At 41.6% G+C, this 20,068-nt stretch overlaps 1 protein-coding gene across 1 annotated transcript in view; it reads left to right on the forward strand.

Moving 5' to 3' along the window:
• Nucleotides 1-20,068, forward strand: part of LOC149290522 (uncharacterized) — a 116,662-nt gene that overhangs the window by 68,115 nt on the left and 28,479 nt on the right. The window contains exon 7 of the mRNA XM_089489361.1: nt 2,548-3,494. Coding sequence (XP_089345487.1) covers nt 2,548-3,494 — 947 coding nt within the window. The remainder of the gene's footprint in view (nt 1-2,547; nt 3,495-20,068) is intronic.

Genomic DNA, 20,068 nt, shown 5'->3' on the forward strand with positions numbered 1-20,068 from the left:
CAGGATTTGGAAACTATGAGGAATGACTTGGGTAACTAGGGAGGTTTAGCCTGGAGAAGAGAAGGTTAAGAGGTTATATGATAGCCCTGTTTAAATATTTGAAGGAATGTCAAGCTTGTTTTCTGCTGCTCCAGAGACTAGAACACTGAACAACGGATGCAAACTGCAGTAAAAGAGATTCCACTTCAACATTAGAAGGAACTTCCTGACAGTAAGGTCTGTTCGACAATGGAACAAACTTCCTCTGAGATTTTGGTGGAGTCTCCTTTCTTCGAGATCTTCAAACAGGCTGGATGGCCATCTGTCAGGGATGCTTTGATTCCTACATGGCAGAATGGGGTTGGACTGGATGGCCCTTGTAGTCTCTTCCATCTCTATGATTCTAGGCCTCTGGGAGCCAGGAGGGGGAGGCAGGAGCAAAGCCAGGATCGCCTAGCTCTGTGCGGAGAGAAAGGGACCTCTGGGAAGGGCCAGGAGAGGGGCCTTGGGGATTGGGAGGCAGCCACCAAGCTCACAGATTATACTGATGATGATGATGATGATAATAATAATAACAAGTTTTATTTGTATTTACCCACCTCTCTCAATGGAGCGAGGCAGTATTACAACCGTAAAATAGCCACAAAACAACAATAGCATCCAATTTACACACAGTAAAACAACAAAACGCTTGAAACTCAATTTGAGACAAATAAAAACATCATTTAAAATGCACAGTTGTGATCAGAAGTGGGCTTTTTCCTTAAGTTCTTTACAAGAGGTCAGCTGGGTAAGCCTGCCAGAAGGGATCCGTCTTAAGTGCTTTCTTGAAAGTATCCAAGGTGGTGATAAGACAAAAAAGAAACGACACAAAAGAAGAAGGGAGTGGTGGTGGGGAAGGGGATGAGGTCCAGCAGTTCTTCTCTACCTCCGAGTCCTGGACCAAGGGAGATGGACTGGAGGGAGGGCTTGGGTTCCTAATGGATGGGTCCAGTGACCAATCTGTCTGCCGCATTTTGAACTAACTGAAGCTTCCGAACTTGGTACAAAGGTAGCCCCATGTCGAGCACTGAACTTAAGAACTGAACTTGAAATCAGGCCCTTGTTTTCATACATATTAAGGGTTTCATTTAGCAATTATGAGCAATCTCTATGAAGAGAAGAAAGGGTAACACCAAAATTCCTTTTTCTCTCATGTTTCCTTTCCAACCTGAGCTTGCTTAGCTCTGTGGTTGATTCCAGAGGCCCTTTGTCACTCGAAATGCTGGAGTCTGGGGAGGACACTCGCAAGTGCTATGCTTTTAGGGTAATTTCATACTTAGCTCAAAGGAGAGATTAAGGCAACAGTGACCTCGGGATTCATCCCAACTATACCAGGCCTGAAAGCACACAGAACTCCAGAGGAATTTCAAATAGGTTTTTGTGATTTATTTAGGGGGAAAGCAAAATACACGCATACACACACATTTACACATATAGGTGTTCACACGCGCACACAAGAACTGGGTAACAAAGGTGGGAGTGGTGAATAGTGTAAGGCTTTCCTAATGGTAATACATTACCTAGATGGATCTTGATCCCAATTGCTGAGGGTCCAGAAAGGGGAGAGAAGTCAGTAACTGCTAAAGCAAGTGGGGCTGGTGAGTGAAGTGAGGTGTATAGCAATGTAAACCAACGGAGTGTCTGTCTGCAACTGGACTGACGCTGAAGAACAGCCAGTTGGGGCTGATATTTATACTGAAATTGTCGCTTAGGGGCAGAAACAGAGCATTCGGAAAGGTTTAAATTGCTTTAGGATGTTTCCTGGATAGGGAAAGAATTGTCTGAAACTGAAATAAATGCAATGGGTGCTTGGTGGAAATACTTCAGCCAAACAGGATTGTCACACCGGCTCTTAGATCCTTCTTGGCTCTGAATTCTGGTCCCATTCACAAGGCAATGTATAGCACAGTCTGAAGGCGACACTCCCAGAGCTCAACAATAACATAGCAGAGTACAGAAGCAAATCTCCAGATATGTATTAACCACTTTCAGCACTTAGAAGTAACTCACACACAGTTGATTTCCTCCAAGTCCTTGGAGGTTCTTTATCTTGAGTTACAATATAAAACAAATGTTTACCAGCTCTCCTCTCTGACTTCCATCAACTTGACAACCTCTTCTAAAGACACCACCAACCCACATCAATCCACATGTGAGCTGCATACTGTATTGGTTGTGAGTCATCTCCTGGTGCCACACAGCATGAAGCATCCTCTGCTGTTAGCTTGCATCATGCCATGTGCTCTGACTAAACACTCTATGGCAGTCTCACAGGAAATGATGCCACTTTCCAATTAAAATAGTTTTACATATATTTAATGGAATGTTTTTCAATGGCCTGACTATCTGCTTCTACTGATTTCCTCATGGCACTTCCCCTTCAATCTCTTCTTTGGTAGCTCCGATGAGTAAGGATACAATGATTATGTGGATTTGGGGGCATCCAGAACAGGGTCATGCTCAGGTCTCTCACACCAATGTTATTAATTTAATCTCAAATAGGAAGGGGTGAATGTGGGGCTAAATGTTGGGGTAACACTTTCCTCTCTTAACACTGAGATTCAATCTTGTCTGTCATTGCCCCCCTTTACAGAAGAACTTGTCAGTCATGAGAGAGTCCACATAAGAAAGAAGTCACATAAATGCCAGCACTGTGGGAAATGTTTTTCTCAGAAGTCACACCTAGTGAGACATCAGAGAGTCCACACAGGAGAGAAGCCATACAAATGCCAGCATTGTGGGAAATGTTTTCCTCGGAAGTCAAGCCTTGTGATACATCAGAGAGGCCACACAGGAGAGAAGCCATACAAATGCCAGCATTGTGGGAAATGTTTTTCTTCGAAGTCTGACCTAGTGAAACATCAGAGAATCCACACAGGAGAGAAGCCATACAAATGCCAGCATTGTGGGAAATGTTTTTCTTCAAAGTCAGACCTAGTGATACATCAGAGAGTCCACACAGGAGAGAAGCCATACAAATGCCAACGTTGTGGGAAATGTTTTTCTTCAAAGTCAAACCTAGTGACACATCAGAGAGTCCACACCGGAGAGAAGCCATACAAATGCCAGCATTGTGGCAAATGTTTTTCTATGAAGTCAGTCCTAGTGATACATCAGAGAGTCCACACCGGAGAAAAGCCATACAAATGCCAGCATTGTGGCAAATGTTTTTCTATGAAGTCAGTCCTAGTGATACATCAGAGAGTCCACACAGGGGAGAAGCCATACAAATGCCAGCATTGTGGGAAAGGTTTTCCTCAGAAGTCAAGCCTTGTGATACATCAGAGAGTCCACACAGGAGAGAAGCCATACAAATGCCAGCATTGTGGGAAAGGTTTTCCTCAGAAGTCAAGCCTTGTGATACATCAGAGAGTCCACACAGGAGAAAAGCCATACAAATGCCAGCATTGTGGGAAATGTTTTTCTAGGAAGCCATACCTAGTGAAACATCAGAGAGGCCACACAGGAGAAAAGCCACACAAATCCCAGATATGAACTAACACTCTTTTTGTCAGTAAGGAATGTAAAAAACGTATTTTCAGTCCAGCAGTGCTAAGAAAAGGCTGTAGTGGTTTTGCTTGTAATGTTTGTCTGTCCATATGTCTGTTTAATTTTTAAAGTTATATTTTGTCAAGATTAGGTTTTAATTTCTAATAGTATAGATAATGGCTTTGGGTTGTAAATTTGGCTGGGGATTGTGGGTCATGGTATAGGTTAGGTAAATGGGGGGCTGGGATTTGTTGCAGCTGGTTAGAATAGCTATGAGAATGATAGCTTTTGCAATGTGTGGGATGTTGGTTTAAGAAAGTTGGGGGCAGGTATTAACACAAAGGGCTAGTTTTTGGGAATGACAAAGGGGGACCTGTTACCTGTGGGGCATAGACTGTGGGAATTGGAGGTGGGGCTAGATTTGGAAGAGGGTGATGTTTTAGGTTTCTGGGTTTTAATGTATTGTTTGGCTTGGAGTGGGCACTTCTAGGCTTAAACACTGAATTTCTATGTGTTCTCAATAAAGTTCTTTGCTATTTCAACACACTGGACTCTTTGATGCACAGGAGTTCTGAATTTGCCCAAAACTGACCCTTTCTTCTCTCCTCAGTCCTCAGCTCCATTCCCAGCCATAAGAACAGCAGACGAAACACACACACACACACACACACACACAAACATACAGGATACACAGGGACAGCTATATTTCCAAACTAGAGCCTTCCTTTCCTGCATTTCCCTCCTGAGTTCAGCTCTGCACCTTGGGCTCCATTGCGGTCTCCTCAAAGGAGGGAAGGGTGGCTGCTGAACCCCCGGCACATACCTCCCTTTCCCGCAAAGGCCACTAGCGGAATAAGCAGCACCAGCTAGGCCCTGGCAATTCCTGTGCATGCTGAGGAGGGGCCTTTGGGGCCATATATGCATGCACACGAAGCCATTCCTGCCCTCACAGTCTGTTCTGAGGGAGGGAGGGAAGTGGGGAGTGCCCTCGTTCATTCAGAGGAATGGTTGGAGGGTCTTCTGGGGGTCCTTTGTGGGGTTATAGGAAGAAAGGAAGTCCCTCTTCTCCCCCCAAAGAAAGTCAGGGGTCCTGCAAGGCCTCCTCACCCTCTTTCCTTCCCTGGTCCCTCCTCGGGTATTCTTTGGGCCCCATGTTCCTGGGGGGTTATTATGAGAAGAGAGGGCAGGGGGGGGACCCTTGGAGACAAGCATGGCCATGGAGGGGAAGGGGATCCAAAGGTTAAAAGGGCTTTGAGGAGCCCCTTCCCTCCTGGAAAGTGGGGCAGAGGAGAGACCCTCCCTTCTGATGCCTCATTTGGGACAGAGTTTAATAGGATTGGAAACAACATTTTTTTTGTGGGGGGGGGGAGTTTTCTCTGGAGTCCTGGGAGGAGGTGGCTCTGGGAGGAGAGAAGAGCCAAAATCAAGACCAAAACCAAGAGAAGGGACACAGAGGGACCTTAAAGCTCTGGCAATCCCCTGGCAACCTGGGAACTAGGCTTAGAGGCCCACTGGATCCGGATTGGGCATCCTCCCTCAAATACTTACCTTTTCCTTCACAACAACCCTGCAGAGGAGGACCAACAGAGACACCCACAGCCCCATAAAGATCCTCCCCCAGTTCTGGGACCATGCTGAAAGGGCTTTGGACCCCCATCAACGGATGTTGTTGTTGTTATTATTATTATTATTATTATTATTGCACCTTTTCTCAAAGGAATCAAAGCAGATTACAGCAATAAAATAACAACCCTTCTCCCAATTATAAAAACATTAATCAACCCTTAAAAAGCTATTAAACAGCAAGAAAATTTAAAACATTCCAAACACAATACAGTAAAATAGTTTTTGGGGGCAAGAATTGGATCATTTTCTGAAGGTGAGAGGGGAGGGCAGGAACGATAGATAACAATTTCCATCACACTAATGATGGCAGGAGTAAGGGTCAGTGGGAGGGAGAGGCAAGTCAATAGATGTCATCTAGTCTGGAAAGAGATCCATCTTAATAGACTTCTTAAAGGCTTCCAAGTTGTTAATAGGATGGATCTCATTCGGGTAGTTCCAGAGTGAACCAACACCTTGTATCTTGCCTGGAAACTAATGGGCAGCCAATGGAGGGATTTAAGAACCGGTGTAATGTGGGCAGTTCTAGAAGTGCCTGTAACCAACCTGGCTGCCATATTCTGTACGAATTGAAGTTTCCAAACTTGGCCCAAGGGTAGCCCCGTGTAAACTGCATTACAGAAGTTGAGCCGAGAGGTGACCAGCGCATGTACTACTGTTTCAAGGTCTCCCTGCTCCCCGCCCCATGTCTCCAGATGATCTCACCTAGCAGCTTCATGTAAATGTTGAATAGCATTGGGGACAGAATCACGCCTTGAGGGACGCCCGACTTGAGCTCCCTCTTGGACGAACAACTGTCCCCAAGGCACAGCATCTGGAATCTGCCTGAGATGTAGGACCTGAACCACTGGAAAGCAATGCCCCAATTCCCAACTCTCCCAGGCGTTCCAGAAGGATACTGTGGTCAATGGTATTGAAGGCTGCTGAGAGGTCCAAGAGCACCAGCAGGGTCCCACTTCCCCTTTTCAAAGAGCTTTCGATGATCAAACTGAGTTCATCGACTAAGGCGACCATGGACTCCGTAACCTGCCTTAAATCCGGTTTGAAATGGACTTAGAAAATCCGTTTCTTCGAAGACTGCTTGGAGTTGAATGGTGTCTGTCTTCTCGATTACCTTGCCTAAGAATGGTAAGAGTGAAACTGGCCTGTAAATGTTTCTGTCCAGGGGGTCAAGGGAAGGCTTTTTTAGAAGCGGTTTAACCACCGCCTCTTTGAGGCAAGATGGAAGAAAGCCTTTCCTCAAAGATGCATTAGTTGTGTTTTTAGCAGCATCTTGATGGTATCTCCCCCCTGGATGGCCAGCCAAGATGGGCAAGGATCGAGAGAGCAAGTCTTCTTTTTCATAGTCCCAAGGAGCTTGTCCACATCCTCTGTACTAACTGACTCAAATTCATCCAGAAGAACAGTATAGGCGGAGGCTCTGGATACCTTTCCTGTTGTCTCTGTCGTAAGGCTGGCATCCAAATCGGCTCTTATCTGAGAGATTTTGTCTGCAAAGTAGTTATTAAAAGCATCACATCAACCTTTTGTAGGTTCTATTAAAGAGTCAGGGTGAGGGACATTTGAGTCAAGTCCCTTATCACCCTGAATAGCTCTGCAGGACTAGACTTTGAAGACACAATAGATGCAGAGCAGAAGGACTTCTTAGCTGCATCTTATCAGGTATGAGTCGATATTTCTGCCAGCGGCATTCTAGCCATTGTCCTGCCCTCTTCATTATTTTGAGATCTTAAGTATACTTAAGTATAAATAAAATAAAACAAAATTAAAAAATAAATAAAAGCATAGTGCTTTCAAGAGTATCCTCTTATATCTACGCAGATAACTTTAACGCTTATCAGATATCTTTGTAATCTTAAGTCCCTCGTCTATTTACTCGCTTGACCAGTAACTGCGTAGTATTTTCTCTAGTTCCTTTCACAAGTTTGTTTTCCCAAATAAGCCTGCACCGGATACCAATCCTCCCTGATTTTATCTAGTGAACCAGATCTGATCAGACAAAGTAAGTTTATCATTCTCCATTAAATCATAAGGTTTCTCTTTCCAATCTGAAATCCCCGATATCTCTGCCTCTTTCCATCTTCTCGCGTATACCAGTCTGGCAGCAGAGATCCAATAAAACAAAATCCTTCCAAATTCATTTTCCATTTCTTTACTAAGTATTCCAAGTAGGAATATCTTAGGATGTTTCAGTGTTTTTATTTGAAGGATCTCTGACATAGCTGCCTGTATTTCCCCCAGAATTGTGTGGCCTTCCAGCAGTTCCACCAGATGTGTCTCATGGACCCTCTTCCTTCCCCACATTTCCAGCGTCTGTCGCTTGTGTCCTTATACATATGGGCTGTTCTGATGGGGGTCAGGTACCACCTGAACTCATCTTAAAATATTGTTCCTTCAGATCCATAGGGAACCTATGTTTGAGCCTTTTTGGCCAATTTCCCTCCCATTCCTCTAGTAAAATGTTTTCCCTGCAGTCCTTCGCCCATTTTGCCATACAGTCTTTAATAGTCTCTGATTCTGTGTCTAATTTAAGTAGTTCTTTATATAACTTGGAAATAATCTTATCTCCATTTCCCAGTAATATCTTTTCTGATTCTGTTTCTGATTCTAACCCAGATAGGCCTTCTGTCTTCTTGTCTAATCTTCACTTTTCAGAAGGTTGTCTATAAATATGCCGCTGATACCTGAGACCTTGTGATTCCCATAGTTCAGGGGATTTCATAATAAGGTCACCTAATTCGTCTTCTCTTAGTAATCCCTTATACGTTACCCATCTTCCTTTCGCAATCTCTTCTCTTTGATAAAACGCCTCATTGGTAGAGACCCATAATGGGATCTTCCTATTAATATGGTTTTCACATTTCTGCCAGACCCTAAACAATGTTCTTCTGAAACAGTGGTTCAAAAATTCTTTGTTGGCTTTCACCTTGTTGTAAAACATATATGCATGCCAACCAAAGAAATTATCCACTCCTCTAATTGTAAAAGTTTTCTGTTCTTAGAGTAATCCGTTCCCTAAGACACTGTAGACTAGCTGCATAAAAGTAGATTTGTAAAGATGGTAAACCCAAACCTCCTCTTTGCGTGTTATCATCTATTAGAGATTTAAATCTGATTCTAGGTCTTTTCTTGCCCAGATGAACTTTTGCAGGTCCTTCTGCCGTTCTAAAAATGGTTTGTCATTAAGAAGGATAGGTATAGTCTGAAATGAAAATAGTAATTTAGGCAGTATGTTCATTATAACTGCCCTGATCCTTCCCAAGAGGGATAGTTTGCGTTTAGCCCATCTATTGAGACCTTGGTTGATATCACCCCATATTTTCTTGTAGTTGTTTTTAAACAGGTCGCAGTTTTTAGAGGTAAACTCAACACCTAGATATTTGACCTTTTCTTCTACTTTAAAGCCAGTCGCCTCTTCTAGATTTTCCTGATTGTTCTTTTGTTAAATTCATTGGTAACATTTTTGTCTTATCCCTGTTAATCTTCTCCTTTCCCCGGGTTTTTTCTTTCTTCTTTCTGACTGCCCCCTTTATTAAGTTCTTTTTCATTCTCATGTAGAACATTTCTTTCTTTTTGTACCATTGATTTGGTATCTTTTTTGCTTGAATTAAAAGATAGGCCCTGAGTTAGTTCCCATTTGTAGTAGATCCCATTGCTGCGCAAAACCTTAGTCAGTGGTCCATATTCCTTCCTCTTCCTTAACAGTTTCCCAGAGATATCTTTAAACAATAAAATTTCACTTTCTTCCATTTTGAATCTTGTATGAAAGTGTTGTTGTAGAATTGCTTCTTTCATTTGAGTCCTAACAAAATAAATCACGATATCTCTGGGCAGTCTCTTCTGTTTTGCGACCCAGGAGCTTACTCTAAACATCTTGTCCACCTCAAGGAGAAAGGTTTCATTATCTAGGTCCATAAATTCAGCCAAGGCCGGTATTATCCTTTTATATAGATCTTCTTCTATTTGGGAAGACCTCTTATTCTAAGACATTGCTTCCTAAATCTTTGCTCTAATTTATTTTTTTTCTGCTGTATCTTCAGTATGTTCTTCTGTTAATCTCTCTATCTATTTTCCCAATTTTTAATATTCTTCCTCCAGGAATGTCACTCTTTCCCTGGTTTGTGTTAATTCTGATGTTATCTTTTCCAGAGAGTATTTATGTTAAGCAACAGGGTGGACATTAAACCAACAGAATCCCCAGACTTTCCCTAGTCTTTAAGCTGAGGCAAATACATTCGATGTGGTCCATCTTATGGATAGGTATCCTGGCCAAAGCAAGATTGTATGCATGGACCAAAGCGACGTCCCCTTACCTGCTCACTGACGGAGAACCCGACTGCTAAGGCCTGAGCCCAGGAGGCTGAGCTATCATCACCCAGCCAGGTCTCTGTGAAACAAGACAGGTCAGCCTCTTCGTCCAGTAGGCGATCTTGGACTATTTGCATTGTATTTTTGACTGACCTGGCATTACACAAGAGCAGGGAAAGGGTCTGTGGCTGGTTTGGTATGCTCTCCAGCCCTTTTGGGACAGCAGGGTGAATGGAAGGGGAGAGAGATATCTGTCAGGGTCCTAATTGCAGCCCCTCTTGCAACACAAAAGGCAGTACTTTGAAAAAGGAACAGCTTGTAATGAAGAAGATACATGCAACAGAAGTGACTTTTATGTCAGGAATGAAAGAGAGTATAAACTTATCACTTTTATATCCATATCAATTAACTCCACTCCATTAACCAATAAAGCTGATTAATTGGATAGCCCTTTCCCGCACAACGTTCTCCCACCCTTTTCTGCTCAGTGTCCTCCCATCTGGGATTCTGGCAGCTTTTCTAAAAACAATTAAGCTCTCATGTGCCTTATCTCAACCACTGCATCTGTGGCCTTGGACCACAGAACTCAGCCACACAACAGTTTTAATTAACATTATGGCTTAACGATATGTGTGTGTGTGTGTGTGTATAATGAAATCTCATCCATCCCAATCTAATATGATACCATATGAAAATATAATAAGCATAAATCCATAACAACATAATACAATATAAAAATACCAATAATTCTCTATGTTCCCCCTCCTTTTACAGAGACCAGTCTTTTAAACTCAAGCCTCTGTTGGGATGATTCCCACACATTCCAATCCTAGCAAACAATCACATTCTTTAGTCATGATCTCCTTACCTCTTTCTAGTATCTTTTATTAAAGCACATATTAAGTCATATTATTTTAACCCACCATAAATCCTGTCTATCTTGACTCTAATTTAAACCTAAACCTATAACACTTATGGCATGAATCCCTAAATGCATGAATGAAGGGATTCATGACATATTGTGACTTCAGGCTGGTGCTCCATACCTGAATGGGACTGGCCCATTGTGATCTCAGACCTATGCTCCTTGTCTGCTGCCATGAGATGGAACCATTGTGAATTTAGGCTAATGCTGATTACCTGAAGGATTGAGATGTGACCATTTTGACTTCAGTCTGATGCTCCTTGGATGAAGGATTGAGACGGTGCTATTGTGACTTCAGGGTGGTGCTGTATACCTGAAGGATTGAGACTGGCCCTTTGCAACCTCAGGCTCATGCTTCTTGCCTGAAAGATTGAGATGGGAGAATTGTCACTTCAGACTGGTGCTGTATACCTGAAGGATTGGGACTGGCCCATTGTGTGTCAGAAACAGTGTATAAGGGTTCTGTCATAAAGAGTAAAAATATTAGGGTTTGGTTATTAGAGTTATAGTTGTAGTTCATAGTAGGTAATGTAGAGTGATGGGTCATAGAAAGCATGTAGTGGGAAATGTTACAAAGACAGATGGAGTGGCTTTTAGATGAAGGAGGGCATTTGGAGAGGGGCTGGGGCTGCAGTTGGAGAATGGTTATCAAGGAGGAGTGAAGCTGGCTTGGGAACACTGCTCTTCAAGGTAAGGCTGTCTGGGAGAAGGGAAGGGAAGTAAGACAACCTTGGTATCTATGTAACCTCCCCTTGTGTTGCTTTAGCTTGGGAATTGGGGGCTGGCTTAGGGAAGGGTTGAGCAAGTTTCTTTGGACCCCAGACTTGTCTTGGGAACACCGCTCTTCAAGGTGAGGCTGTCTGGGAGAAGGAAGGAATCTCAGGAAGAGTTAAAAGTTGAAGGAATTGGTTTCAATTGTTTTGAATATTGACAAATTCAAGAGAGAACATGATGTGATTTAAAAGAATGGGGACGGATTAAAAAAATCTGAATGAGAAGAAATATTAGAAATTAGAGAAAACAAAAAGGTATGATGGGCAAAATTTATAAAGTATTATTATTGTGGGACACGAGGCAAGAAACAGTGAAAGAAGTAATGCTCAGTTGGGCAAAGGACACAGGAGACGCGATTGATTACGATAAATGGGAAAGCATATGGAAGAAAGATATCAAATTTACATTGGCACAAAGCTTGAGAGAAAACTGGTTGAAAATGTACTTGAGATGGAATCTAACCCCAATAAAAATAGCCAAAATGTATAAGAAAAGGAAGAATTTATGTTGGAAATGTGAAAAAACATCAGGCTCCTATTTTCATTGTTGGTGGAAATGCGGAAAAGCGAAAGAATACTGGAGGCAGATAATAGATGCAATAAATACGATGCTAGAAATTACACCAGAAGAAACCCCAGGATGAATGTTATTAAGGATGTTGGAGGAGAATACAGATAAGAAGCATGGGAGGATATGGATGTCTATGTGAGCTAGCGCCAGGGTTTATACGTGAGGAAATGGGAGACAAAAGGAATACCAGAAACAGAAGGATGGATTAACTATCTCTATGATTTATTGCAGATGGACAAACTATCACGGATACTGAGAGAAAATTCGGGAGAAAGTATATCAGAAGACTGGAGGAAAGTATTAGGTTTCATTAGGAAGAAATGGGGAAATAATTTGATTATCTATTGACAATACTTCTTGTTGCACTTTAATTTACTAACTATGTTATTCTACTGTGTATTTTTAATTTCATGATATAGGAAAATAATGTGTATTTTTGTTAGAGGGAGAAAGAGATAAACTAAGGAAGCAGTATAGAAACAAACAAACAACAAAAAAGCGATATAGCTTATTATAGAATCTCGACGATGACTAATATAGCGAAAGAAAAAGAAGACTGGAAAACCTAGTGGTTATTATCTATGTCAAAGATATCCGTATCAGATACAATATAGTAGTTGGAACATTTGGAAAGTATAGTATTGTTAAGACATTGAAGGAGGAGGGCATAAGCGAGAGAACAAGGTATAAGAGAGTATTTAGTTGGTTCATTCTCACAAAGTGGAGGAAGTCATAGATAAGTAGTAATGTGTGTGTTATGAATGTAAGAGTAGAGAGAAAGTGTTAGTGTTTAAGAAGAAAGGGGCAAAAGGCAAAGTAAGTGACTGAGTTACAAACAAGAATACGACAAGAAGAATCAAGGAAAGCAAAGGTTCAGGTTAAAGAATGAGAGATTACAGAAGAAAGAAAGAGAAAGAAGAGGATCAAGATAGAGTGAGAGAAATTTATAAAAACCAGTCAGCTTGTCTAAAAATTAATAGAGAACTAACAAAAGAATTTAATATAAGAAGAGGAAGGAGACAAGGATGTCCGCTCTCGCCATTATTATTCATAACTGTATTGGAATTTTTGTTAAATAAGATTAGAAATAATTCAAGGATAAAAGGACTTAAAATAAAGGGAGAAGAAACAAAGGTGAGAGCCTTTGCGGACGACCTAGTTGTGATTCTTGAAGACCCAATAAATAATACCGAACATTTAATGTGTGAAATAAATTGGTTCAGAAGATTTAAGATCAACAAGGGAAAATCTATGATAATACCAAAAAAATTGAATAAGCAAGAAAAAGAATTATTGAAACAAAAAACGGGATGTCACAAATAAAGTAAAATATTTAGGAGTCTGGTTATCCAATAACAACATGAATCTTTTTGATAATAATTATAAAACAATGTGGAATAAGATATGTAAATAATTGTATAGATGGTCAAACCTAAATTTATCTTTCCTTGGCAGAATAAATGCAATAGAAATGGCCATACTCCCTAAGAGCCCATTTCTTTTTTATGAATTTACCAATTAGCATAACCCCAAGAATCATAGATCAATGGAATAAAGAACTTAAACAAATTATTTGGAAAGGGGGTAAAGCAAGAATTAAGTGGAACAATTTAAAAGAGAAGAAAGAGGATGTGCCATGCCAGATATAAACATCTTTAGATGGGCATGTAAGATGATATGGCTACAGGAGTGGATTAAATTAAATGATAAAACAACATTAAATGTGGAAAGACCAGACATACGATTTGGGTGGCACGCGTTCCTATGGTACAATAAAGCTTTGGTGAATAAAGACTTCAATAACAACCCAATTCGAAGAGCACTGTCGGAAACATGGAAATTGGTAAAAGCAAAATTTTATTACAAAATACCGGGTTGGGGATAAACACCGGAGCCTTTCACTATTAGATGGGACTCAAAAAAAGATTGGTTAAGATATAATGATATAATAAAAATAAATGAAAAACAAGAAATTTGTATGAAATCTAGGAAGGAATTGATTCTGGGGAAAAAGAAATAAATTGGTATAGTTACTATCAAATGAAATATAGATTTAATGAGGACATGAAGACGGTGGGAATTGAGATACAACAGAATTTGATGAATTAATAATAAAAGAAGAAGATAAAAAATAGCTAAATATTATAAATTATTCAGAGATAGAGAGTGAGAAAAAGAAGCAATAAAGCAATACATGATAGACTGGGCAAAGGATATTGGACATGAAATCCCATTAGAAGCATGGGAGAAAGCTTGGGGGAAAACAAACTCTTTCACCAAATGTCAGGATTTAAGGGAAACATTTTTAATAATCAGCAATAGGTGGTATTATACTTCAGGTAGAATGAAAAAGACGTTTAAAATAGAAACAGATAGTTATTGGAACTGCCAAAAAGAAAAAGGAATGATGATCCACATCTGGTGGAAATGTGAAAAGGTAAAAGGGTTTTGGGAAGATATACACAGAATAATACAGCAAATTTATGGTATAAAATACAAGAAAAGACCAGAATTGTACCTTCTGAATATGAATATTTCATGAAGGCAGACAATGAGAACAAGCTATGGCGAATTATACTATACATGATGACACTGGCCAGGATATTGATAGCATAATACTGGAAATCAAAGGAGAAGTTACAGGTAGATGAGTGGCTGTTAAAACTTAATGAGATTAGAGAGTTGGATAGACTTTCATGTACTCTGAAGGATAAGAAGAGAGACAGAATAGAAAAGGATTGGATGCAGATAATGACGTATTGGGAGAAAAGATGGGCTGTGGATAAAAACCTGGTCTGATATTATGCATAAATATGAGCAAAATAAAATATGTGAAGAGAGCAGGAGAAGAAATATTTTTCAAGGAAATCAAAGTTATAAGGATTATTGGATAAAATTAGGAGAATACGTATGGACATACAACCCTTTGTATATGAAAACAAAGGGGGAAATGTGATAATTCAATGGGGGGATTGTATAACTTCATTGCAAGAAACAAAAAGAAGTGTGATAGGCAACACAGATAAGGTCTTTTAAAGCAAGAAGTGAAGAAAAAGAAGAGAAAGAAGATCAAATGTCTTCTGTGTTATTGAAGTTTGCATTTATGTGACTTGCATTGATGAACATATTATTGGAAAATTTAATAAAGATATAATGTAAAAAACAACAACAACAAAACCCAGCCCTTTCTGTCAGGAAGTTCCTCCTAATGTTCAGCTGGAATCTCTTTTCCTGGAGCTTGTATCCATTGCTCCAGGTTCAAGTCTCTGGAGCAGCAGAAAACAAGCTTGCTCCCTCCTTAATATGACACCCCTCTAAGTATTTAAACAGGGCTATCATATCACCTCTTAACCTTCTTTTCTCCAGGCTAAACATCCCCAGCTCCCTGAGTCGTTCCTCGTAGGGCAGGGTTTCCAGATCCTTCACCATTTTAGTCACCCTCCTTTGGACACACTCCAATTTCTCAATGTCTTTTTTGAATTGTAGGGCCCAGAACTGGACACAATATTCCAGGTGGGGCCTGACCAGAGCAGAATAGAGTGGCACTATTACTTCCCTTGTTCTAGACACTATACTTCTATTGATGCAGCCAAAAATCGCATTGGCCTTGTTAGCTGACGCATCACATTGTGGACTCATGTTCAACTTGTGTTCTACCTGGACTCCTAGATCCCATTCAGCCATTTGTCACCCATCCTATATCTGTGCACTTCATTTTTCCGCCCTAAGTGCAGTACCTTACATTTCTCTGTGTCGAATTTCTTTTTGTTCGCTTGGGCCCAGCTTTCTTGTCTGTTCAGGTCATTTTGAATTTTGATCCTGTCCTCTGGGGTATTATCTACTCCTCCTAATTAGGTGCCATCTGCAAATTTGATAAGTATTCCTCCATTTCTGTCATCCAAGTCATTGATAAAGATGTTGAATAGCACTGGGCCCAGGACAGAGCCCCACTGGACACCCCACTGGTCACTTCTCTCCAGGATGAAATGGAGCCATTACTGAGCATCCTTTGGGTTCGTCCGGTCAACCAATTACAAATCCATGTAACAGTTTCCTTGTCCAGCTTGTTTTCATGTTTTTGTTTTATACAGTATACTGTTTAATTTTGTTAACTGCTATTAAGGGACATAGCTATGAGATTCTATGATATGGGGTGCACTATAAACCTTTTAATAAAAGAACAGGTATTTCAATCCTATATATACATATCATCAGACATAACTCCAGGGAATGTTAGCCTTTTGGATGCCATAAGGTTCCTCTCATTCTTCAAGAAGCAACCCCTCAGCTTCCTTCTAGAAGATAAAGCAAAAAGGCTTCCAAAAGAACTGAAGCCTTGGGCAAGTCACACTCTCTCAGCCTCAGAGGATGGCCATGGAAACCCACTCTGAAGACACCTGCCAAGAAAACCCCTTCAGAGACTCCCATAAGGTCACCATAAGACCTGGAAACAACTGTAAGGCAGACCCCAAGAACAACATTGGGAAATAGGTGCAAGCCTTGCCTTGGGAAAGTGTAATGACTGGGCTCCAGTCAATGGAGGTCTTCTTCAGGCAGTAAAGGGAGGTTTATGCAAACGCAGAATGACATCACTGCTACGGAAGGCTCTCTTGACCAATCAGAGAGCAAGATGAAGGTTCTTCTGGAAGCTTCCGTGAGAAGGAGATATAAGGCCTGAGAGACCAAGAGACAGTTGGGGAATTGTGTCAGTTGGAGATCGAGAGAGAGAGTTAAAGAGCGGATCTTGGAAGTTAGTCTCAGAATTGGACATTTAGGTCTATTTATTATTTTAATAGCTTTTATGAATTGAATATTATATACTTACAAATATTGTACCTGCAAGATTCTTATTCTTCTTCTTATTATTATTAACCTTTATTTATATAGCACTGTAAATTTAATATCTTGTATGACTTATATTTCAGTTATATTTTGTTATTAATAGTAAATACCTCCTTGGAGTATCTACTACTCGACGCTCCTTTCACACGTGTCTTGGATCGGTTGATGCTTAGGAAGATCAGTAAAGAAGGAGAAATAAGGTTCCTTAAATGGTCCCAATGAAGGTTAAGGGAAGTCCTTTTATAATTCACTGGATGATGGCAGCGAGATTTAACGAAGTTAAGGGTCTGCTGGGCTCAGAGCCAAAATGTCTAAATATCTAATTAACAATTTGTAATCCACTCTGATTGCCTTTTGGCTGAAGAGAGGCGTATAAAAACATTATTATTATTATTATTATTATTATTATTATTATTATTATTACAGGGCCGCAGTTTGGCTGCTTGGACCACCGGAGATCATCAAAGTGAGTCAGTTGGAAAAGCCCATCTCACTCCAGAAAACAAAGGTACTTGAGGAGTTTGCATTCTACGTCTTTCTGTAATAATAGCTACACAACTGATAATAGCATTTGGGACATTTAGTCTTTTAAAAACAAATATGGCAGATTTAAATGCTGCTTTAAAACCTCTTTCCATCTGCCAGCTTTGCTCTGGTTTTGGGGGGAAATGAGAAAGTGTTGGGAGGGAGGGACTGCCAACAGAATTAGGAGATGCATTGCAGGCTATGGACAGTTTGCGGCCAAAAAAGGTCCAAAACACACAGCAGCAATAATCCAGTTTGAGACCGCTTTAACTGCCCTGGCCCAGTGCTAGGGAATCCTGGAAACTGGAGTTTATTGTGGCACCAGAGCTCTCTGACCGAGAACGCTCAATGTCTCGCAAAACTATATTTCCCAGAATTCCTTAGCACTGAGCCAGCGCAGTTAAAGCGGTCTCAGATTGGTTTATTACTGCAGTGTGTTTTGGACTTAGGTGATCCTTGGCAAGTCACACTCTCTCAGCCTCAAAGGATGGCAATGGCAACCCATCTCTGAAGAAACCTGCCAAGGAAACCCCATGATAAAGTTGCCTTAGTGTTGCCATAAGTTGGAAACGACTTGAAGTCACACATGAAGAACAGAAAAAAGTGTGCACTTATTTCTCAGGTTGTACATGGGAATGGGAGGCAGTCTGGTGCAGTGGTTTGAGTGTTGGGTTACAACTCTGGAGGCCAGGGTCCAGTGCCCCACTCCTCCATGAAACCAGCTGGGTCCCTTGGACAAGAAGTCACACTCTCTCAGCCTCAGGGAAGGCAATGGCAAACCTCCTCTGAACAACTCTTGCCAAGAAAACCCCAGGAGAGGCTCCCCAGAAGTCGGCAATGACTTGGAGCACTCCACAAAACACTACAAAGCCTCAAGAAAGAGCCAGTGTGGTTCAGTGGCTGGAGCACTGGACTATGACCCTGGAGACCAGGGTTCGAATGCCCTCTTGGCCACGGAAACCCACTGAGTGACCTTAGGCAAGAAGTAGCACTCTCTCAGCCTCAGAGGGAGGCACTTGCAAAACCTCTTCTGGACAAATCTTGCCAAGAAAAGCCTGAGAAGGGCTTCCCTTGGGGTCGCCATACGTTAGAAACAACTTGGAGGCACACAATGACAACAAGAGCAGTAACACCACTAACACAAGGCAGCTAGGGAGAAAAGAAGGAAGGAAGAAGGAAAATAACAAAGAAAGAAAGAAAGAAGATGTGGGAGTTGTAGTCCTTGGTTCAGAGGGATTGGAGGGGCGTTACTGCAGGGCAGGACTAGTGTTGCTAACAATCCTCGAAAATATTTCCCGGCATGTTTTACCAAAATCCACGGAATCCCCTCCCCCCCCCCCAAATATTACACGGAATATTCAGTGAAAATCCCTGTAACGTTCCCGTAATGTTAATAATAATAATCATAATAATAATAGGATGTATTTATATATTTATTAATATGGCGGATCTTTTGCAAATAAACGTAACCCTAATTGAATAAAAATAATTGTAACTTATTTCAACTCTCAAAATTACCATTGGACCAAACAAAGAATCTTTCAGTCCTTCTAATACCTTTAAGATATTTATTTTGACATGAAGGGGGTCCAGGAAGCTTTGTGCCAAATAGAAACGTGTTCGGCTGCAACCACACTGCATAAATAATCCAATTTGACACCCCTTTAGCTGCCCTGGCTCAGTGCTAGGGAGCCCTGGGAATTGTAGTTTTGTGAGACATTGAGCCTTCTCTATCAGAAAGAGCTCTGGTGCCACAACAAACTACAATTCCCAGGATTCCCTAGCACAGAGCCAAGGCAGTTAAAGCGGTCTCAAACTGGATTATTTCTGCAGTGTGTTTTGGACCTTTGTTATTATAAATGCTCAAGATCCAATCCATACTGCAGAAATAATCCAGTTTGAGACTGCTTTAACTGCCCTGGCTCAGTGCTAGGGAACCCTGGGAATTGTAGTTTTCTGAGAAAGAGCTCTGGTGCCACAATAAACTACAATTCCCATGCATATGAGGAAGTATGCTTAAGTCTAGGAAAGCTCATGCTGGCAACTTTTCTACAAGATCTATAATAATAATAATAATAATAATATGTTTTATTTATAAACCGCTATTCCAAATAGATCATAGCGGTGTACAAGAAAATTATAAAACAGTACAAGAAAAATCTACAATTAAGATACACTGTATCTTCAGGCTAGCCCCTGTTGAAGCTGGGCCAGCCTGTTCTCTCCCTCAATGGCCGAAAGGTGACAGTTATGGAGGGAGGGCACTCAGTCTTCAGGCTAGCCCCTGATGACGCTGGGCCAGCCTGTTCTCTCCCTCAACGGCCGAAAGGTGACAGTTATGGAGGGAGGGCACTCAGTCTTCAGGCTAGCCCCTGATGACGCTGGGCCAGCCTGTTCTCTCCCTCAACGGCCGAAAGGTGACAGTTATGGAGGGAGGGCACTCAGTCTTCAGGCTAGCCCCTGTTGAAGCTGGGCCAGCCTGTTCTCTCCCTCAACAGCCGAAAGGTGACAGTTATGGAGGGAGGGCACTCAGTCTTCAGGCTAGCCCCTGATGACGCTGGGCCAGCCTGTTCTCTCCCTCAATGGCCGAAAGGTGACAGTTATGGAGGGAGGGCACTCAGTCTTCAGGCTAGCCCCTGATGACGCTGGGCCAGCCTGTTCTCTCCCTCAACGGCCGAAAGGTGACAGTTATGGAGGGAGGGCACTCAGTCTTCAGGCTAGCCCCTGATGACGCTGGGCCAGCCTGTTCTCTCCCTCAACAGCCGAAAGGTGACAGTTATGGAGGGAGGGCACTCAGTCTTCAGGCTAGCCCCTGATGATGCTGGGCCAGCCTGTTCTCTCCCTCAACGGCCGAAAGGTGACAGTTATGGAGGGAGGGCACTCAGTCTTCAGGCTATCTCTCTATCATCATCACCATTATTATTATCATTATTAAATCCTAATGCAGCTGAAGAAGTGGACTTAAATTGGCAACACTGATGTACTGTAGAC

Source organism: Sceloporus occidentalis, unplaced genomic scaffold, assembly GCF_023333645.1.
Source record: "Sceloporus occidentalis isolate IW3139 unplaced genomic scaffold, rSceOcc1.0.p SCAF_39, whole genome shotgun sequence".
NCBI classification, from domain to species: domain Eukaryota; kingdom Metazoa; phylum Chordata; class Lepidosauria; order Squamata; family Phrynosomatidae; genus Sceloporus; species Sceloporus occidentalis.